Source organism: Neoarius graeffei, chromosome 13, assembly GCF_027579695.1.
Source record: "Neoarius graeffei isolate fNeoGra1 chromosome 13, fNeoGra1.pri, whole genome shotgun sequence".
Taxonomy (NCBI): domain Eukaryota; kingdom Metazoa; phylum Chordata; class Actinopteri; order Siluriformes; family Ariidae; genus Neoarius; species Neoarius graeffei.
The window spans coordinates 34,886,945-34,893,837 of NC_083581.1; the positions used below are offsets into that span (position 1 = coordinate 34,886,945).

At 45.6% G+C, this 6,893-nt stretch overlaps 1 protein-coding gene across 1 annotated transcript; it reads left to right on the plus strand.

Annotated features, from left to right (window-relative positions):
- The first annotated feature begins 2,216 nt into the window (after positions 1 to 2,216).
- egr4 (early growth response 4) lies at positions 2,217 to 3,713 on the plus strand. The gene is made up of 2 exons (XM_060936647.1): positions 2,217 to 2,298; positions 2,569 to 3,713. Exons 1-2 carry the CDS (start codon positions 2,217 to 2,219, stop codon positions 3,711 to 3,713), a joined length of 1,227 nt encoding a protein of 408 aa, XP_060792630.1.
- Positions 3,714 to 6,893: the final 3,180 nt, after the last annotated feature.

Below are 6,893 nucleotides of genomic sequence, written 5' to 3' on the forward strand. Positions count from 1 at the left end.
TATTTGCCTAATGAGCCTAATATTCAATTAATTACATTATATCTAAACTATCTTGCCCCCCCCCCCCAAAAAAAAAAGCCGTAAGGGCATCTGAACTGAAAGATTCACAGCTGAAAATAAAAATGTGCAGTGAATATGGTGTACATTTGAAAAACATTTCAGCTACATACTTGATCCATATCAACTCTGTATCCTGAGCTCAGGTTACTGTCTGTGTGCACATCCTCCATGTGTCTGCATATGGGTTTCCTCCACGTTCTCTGATTTCCTCCCAACTTCCCGAAAGACACAGGCTACTTGTAGATGGCTTGACTTTGAGACACTCTCCATAAGTGTGTGAATTTGTGTGTGTATGGTGTACTGTGATGGACTGTATATTCCATCTCACACCTACTGTTCCCATGATAAGGGTCTGGATCCCCTGGACTCTGACCGGGCCAAAGCTAAAAGTGAGTGAGTGAATTGGGACATAATTTGCTTTTAATGTCAAGCTTTAAAAAAGTATATTACATATTAAACATGAATATTACTACTACTACTACTACTAATAATAATAATAATAATAATAATAATAATAATAGCGGTATTCTAGAGTTATGAATGACATTTGAACTCATATGATCCTATAAAATGCCTTACTGTTTGTCACTGATGCTGAACATGTGCAAAGTGTCCATGATTAAATTTTCAGAGACAACGCAGACCAATATTCAAAAGTGAGAAATTTAGCCTATTTATATTGCAGATACAGAAAAAGCAGTTTGTCAGCGTTATTAATGTGACATATCATGGATGGACAGAGGTTTTTTTTTGTAAGACTAGATCTGCACATTATTTTAAACAAACGTTGTGTAGTGTAAGCGTTATGGACGTGACAAAGTAACATGTCTGAAACTATAGAGCTCACACGGCTTCGTGGTAATTAAAGTACGTTGGGGAACAGCTTTATGACGCATTTCATGCAGTCTGCCATGAATCTGGATGGTGTAGTAAGCTGTTACACTGTTATACCGATGTCTGCTTGATTCCTCACAGTGTAAAATCATGCGTTACATAACACGCATTAAAACGGCGCCATGCTCCATTAATCTGATTTCATGCACACAGGTCTGCATGGCTGCAGTAGAGATTTCACCAGCTGCTTTTCAGACATTAGCCTATGCTTTTCAGCAAGAATGTGGTCTAGCAAGTGATTTTGTCATAAATTGCAATAGTTTTGACCTAAATCTGAGAGGGTGGTTACTGGTTAGGGATGAAAGATGAGAGCGCGCGTGTCGGATCCTGCAGCCGCAGGGTTGTGGTCGCTGTCCACGGTTCTGAAAGTGTGCTCGCTGTCCGCGGTGCTGAAGGCTGCATACAACCCAAGCTTCTGCTGCAAACGAGTATAACTTGTGGATCTTCGAGCAGCCCGCTGTCCTTTGCATTAATACTGTTTTGTAAGAAGAAATACATACCGGTTTTACTTCAGCGAGCAAGGAAAAGCAATCACGCCCTGTAATGCAAAAACACCCAAACAGGAGCCATTAAACATCTATGCAGAACATGGATGAAAAAAAAGAGTAGGCTGTTACATTAAACAGTGTTGGAAGGGTTTATTTGCAATAATTTGTCATATTAGGTTGATAAAATCACTCTAGACGCACATTCAACAGTGAAGACATTATAGCACTTTTAATGGCGGATTAATATAGTGATAAAATGAGATGCTTGGTTGTTCAATAGACAATATCCCCCCCCCAAAAAAAAAAAAAAAACGATATTCAGCATTAGTGATTATCGCAAACAGCTCAGTCTCCTGTTCAGTCTGTTTTACCGCATCGGTCTTCAGGACAATCGCCTCTGCGTCACATTCCCCCGTGCCCATTTTCGGAGGGGAAACCCCGTCACATCCTCTGCCCATATATGGGCAGCAGCGGACCGAAGTCGGTACACGGCGGGGAATCCTCGCGCCGACGTAGATGAGCAAGAGGCGGGGTCCCGGTTAAGCCGACCGGTATAAAAGAGGGACGAGGGATTCCGGTAAACGTAGCGACGGCGAGGAGCAACCGAAGATCCACCGAGCGCCTAACGGGAACGCACAGGGAATCCCGAAACCCAAACCGGAGATTGATTACTTCTCACTCACACGCTGGTGGAATTGATCGTTTGATCCGTGACTTGTGGATTTTCACCGCACTTTTGAATTTTGCGACGGGATTCACAACCAAGGGAACACTATGATCAGTACAGTGGACTTCAGCGCGCTGGACTTTCTCTGCGCAGCGACGGAAAACGGCGCTCAGACCGAGCGTGATGCCGGTAAGTCCGTAGCATGCATTCCACCAAGCCTTGCATACACATTTAACGCAAAATTTTTATTTTGACAACGCCATTTCTTAAGATTTGTTAAACAAAAATAGTCAAATTGATGCATATCTGTAGCCTAATCTATTGATCCAGGCTAATTGATGCACTGATTTTATTAGACCCAAAGCGGTGAGTCATATAGTCTATGCATCAGTAGGTGCAAGCTTATGTAATGACACCTCTCTCTCTCTCTCTCTCTCTCTCTCTCTCCCACCCTCGCAGGCTTTGAGGGGCTTCTGAAGCCTAAACTTGAGCAGCCGGATCCCGCTTTCCTCCCAGACCTGAGTGAAAGCTCGGCTGACGGGCTGCCTCCTTCCCCGCTGACATACACCGGCACCCTCCACACCGAGACAGCCGCGTGCAGCGCGGACGCGCTCCTCAACATGATCACGGAGATTGTGGGCATCTGCACAAATTCCATCTATGACAGCCACCGCGATGACTTCTCGCAGTCGGTGGCGGGCGCGAGCTCCCGCGGCGGCGCGCTCTACAGACAGGGCTCGGTGGGCTCCACGGGCAGCTCCACGCCTTCGCTGGGATCCCCCGAGTCGCTCTGCAACGACCCCTCAGATGATTTAATGGATGTGGCGGGCCTGCAGCAGCTGTTCCCGGTGACTGTTAAAAAGGAGCGCGAGGAGGACTGCCGCGGCTGCGACTTCTTTGATGAGTTGAGTGTGTCAGACACCCGTCTCTCAGATCAGGATGCAGACCTGGACGACATCATCGACCTGCTTTCCCCACTCTGCCCTGAGACTGACTCTTTGGACACTCCTGCTTTGGACACTTGGATAAAACAGGAGCCGGTTTGCGTGGAACAGTGCTCACACAGCGCTCCTCTGAGCGCCTCGTCTATCCAAACTCCTGCCACTACTCCATCCACTCTTACCGGAAACGCGTTCTACAGAACAGCTTTCACTAACAGCCAGGTGTTTGATCTGAACTGCTCTTCAATGCTGGACTCTCTGCTCTTCTCTAACTCTTCAACCACCAGAAGCCGAGGTCAAGCGACTAAAACGGGCACCAGGAAAACCCCGCGTGAAAAGCCCTTTTCCTGCCCCGTGGAAAACTGCGATCGTCGCTTCTCTCGCTCCGATGAGCTCAACCGCCATGTGCGCATCCACACGGGCCACAAGCCATTCCAGTGCCGGGTGTGTCTGCGGTGCTTCAGCCGCAGCGACCACCTGACCACGCACATGCGCACGCACACCGGTGAGAAGCCCTTCTCGTGCGACGTGTGCGGGCGCCGCTTCGCCAGGAGCGACGAGAGAAAGAGGCACTGGCGGGTGCACATCAAGCAGAGGGAGAGGATGCAGCAGAAAGCCGAGCTTCTGGCCGCGCGCGCTTTCGCCTTACCGGGACTCGTGTGAGCGCGCGCTGTTCAGACTTCCACTTTGTGTTCACCCACACTGAAGGAAAGCATCCGGTTTAAAGTAAAGCACAGTTCACCTGCGCGAGACGGTTCTCCAGATGGAAGCGTGAAGCTGAAAGTTGTAATCACGCAAACTTGCGGACTGAGTGAAAAGAAAAGTGGCGCGAATTTTAACCACTTCCGGTGGACTTCCGGTGCGCATGCACCGCGCTGTCCCCGTTTTGACGAGGTCATAAACAAGAGTGCACATTACTTTGACTCTCCATCGAGTGTCGTATTATTATTATTATTATTATTATTATTATTATATTTTTTGCCGTTAATGAAAATGCATGCTTTGTTGAATATGTTATTAAAACTGTTTGGCACTGCTAGACCATGTCAGCATGCACATGATCCAACTTTCTATGGTCTCTGTGTTGTATTTTGATACTTCATTGTGTATAAATCCGAAACTAAAGAAGCCTATATATTTGTATATTTTCGATGGTTATTTTTCTACTGAACAAAATGAGAGAAGAATATCTTCTTATAGATTTTATCAGATTGTTGTATTCAACTTTTGACACTGGAGCGCGCTTGACTGGTTCCCTGCGAACCAAAAGCAGATGAAGACATCAACATAGTAGTTGAGTTTAAGTAGCACACTTAGTTGTGCAGATATCTTTTTTTGTCTATTTGCCTTGGGGGGGGATATATTACTGTGCAATGCCACGCTGTTTAAAGCCTAATGGGTATTCCAAATAATTTATGAAATGAAATAAAATGGACTATTTATTGATTATATTTGTTGCATTTGATTCACTCACACACACACACACACACACACACACACACACACACACACACACACACAGACAAGTTTTACAGCAAGTTTTGAAGTTCACTTCCACTTCATAATGATATATTTCCACAGCGCCCTCTGCTGTTAAACAACCTGAATCTTCATTTCTTTTCATCTCTCGAGCTGAAAATGTATGCCCCGCCCTTTTCCAGAAACATCTGTTCCATTCCCTTTCTAATTCCATGTCATTGTGATAATGAACATGCATTATCCTGATCAATGTCCCAGCACGGTATATTTTTATCCATTATTAGTAACACATTTCAACTTCCAAAACAAGGGACTCTTATGGCTAATATATTAGTGATAACACATTGTTAGTATTTTGTTGGCTCTTCTACGTCTACTATATTACAATAGGTTATTATTTGATATTTCGGTCTAACACTCCAGTCCTTAACATGCGCGCTCTCCACATGCGCGCTCTCGTCCAACGTGAAGTGACGTCAGAAATCCAGATGAGCGCTCGCTTGCTAATAAGAGTCCCGGGGCTCTCGCACCGCCTGTTCTTGGTCTGAAAAAAAGAGGTCAGATACAAAGATGGGTGCGGGAAGGATGTGTAAAAGGTTTGGGAGCCATTACAGCTGCAACTGATGCGCTACGGTGCGTGAGTGAGGCGCAATGTGCGGGAGAGACACGCAGGGAAACTGAGTAAGTAGCCTTATGGATTTGTTTATCCGTTTTAAGCTGGAGGTTGAAGAAATCGTCATTACAGTCTGCCATGTTTGCATTTTAATGAAGTACAGAAGAAGAAAATGGGCTGGGTCGCATTGAACTGTACTGGCATCATTAATACTGAATATAAATCCAGATGTGCCGTGATTATTGCTCATTCTAGAGACAATAGTGACTGAATAATTTATACTGTATATAATTTAATAGCGGCGGCACGGTGGTGTAGTGGTTAGCGCTGTCGCCTCACAGCAAGAAGGTCCTGGGTTCGAGCCCCGGGGCCGGCGAGGGCCTTTCTGTGCGGAGTTTGCATGTTCTCCCCGTGTCCGCGTGGGTTTCCTCCGGGTGCTCCGGTTTCCCCCACAGTCCAAAGACATGCAGGTTAGGTTAACTGGTGGCTCTAAATTGACCGTAGGTGTGAATGGGAGTGTGAATGGTTGTCTGTGTCTATGTGTCAGCCCTGTGATGACCTGGCGACTTGTCCAGGGTGTACCCCGCCTTTCGCCCGTAGTCAGCTGGGATAGGCTCCAGCTTGCCTGCGACCCTGTAGAAGGATAAAGTGGCTAGAGATAATGAGATGAGATAATTTAATAGTATTTTACATTCATTCAAATTATATATGTAAATGGTATGATGGTGCAGTGGTTAGCACTGTCGCCTCACAGTAAGAAGGTTCTAGGTTCGAGCCCAGTGGGCGACAGGGGCCTTTCTGTGTCGAGTTTTCATGTTGTCTGTGTGGGTTTCCTCTGGGTGTTCCGGTTTCCCCCAAAGTCATGCAGTTAGGCTAACTGGCTACTCTAAATTGTCCATTGATCGAGCTTGGAGAGGGATGGGCACCTGCCATGTTTAAATGCTCTTGCCACACCATTGATGAGTCATCAGTGATGCCCTTGCTGGCTATAGGACGAAGAAGATATGTGCAAAAGGATCTGAAAACACAAAAACAATGCCTTATCTATAATGGACAATTTGCAATTTACACTTCGTAGTCTTACAGTAAATTCATTGAAAAGTTACCAAAGCTATTGTGGAGTTTTCTTATTCTTATTGTACATGTATTGTACAGGTTTCTTCTGAGTTTGGGGGTTTACCCAGTTTTGTGGCATCATAATGTACCTGGAAATATTAGCAGCTTTGTTTTTCAACAAATAACCAGAAAATCTCTCTCTCTGACACACACACAAGACATGAATAAATAAGATGGACTGTGTATATGTTTAGCAGATACTCTTATCCAGAGCAACATACAGCATATCCAGAGCAGCCTGGGGAGCAGTTGGGTGTTAGGTGCCTTGCTCAAGGGCACTTCAGCCATTACTGGGGGTCCAGGGAATTAAACCAGCAGCCTTTTGGTCCCAAAGCTGCTTCTCTAACCCTTAGGCCATGGCTTACACAGAAGGAACAGGAAATGTGAGCAGGATAGAGAGGCAATACTGTAAAACTCTAGGAATTTTTTTCAGGGTAACATATGCTCAAAACTCACTAGACATCATCAAAGAATTAACATTTTCGTTCTACATCATGATATCTTGCATATCAAAACATCTCATTATCTCTAGCCGCTTTATCCTTCTACAGGGTCGCAGGCAAGCTGGAGCCTATCCCAGCTGACTACGGGTGAAAGGCGGGGTACACCCTGGACAAGTCGCCAGGTCATCACAG

Excerpts from the sequence above, each read along its gene's own strand:
- egr4 (XM_060936647.1), top strand. The coding sequence starts at position 2,217 with ATGATCAGTACAGTGGACTTCAGCGCGCTGGACTTTCTCTGCGCAGCG. Across the intron at positions 2,299-2,568 it reads TCAGACCGAGCGTGATGCCG|GCTTTGAGGGGCTTCTGAAG; the intron begins GTAAGTCCGTAG and ends CCACCCTCGCAG.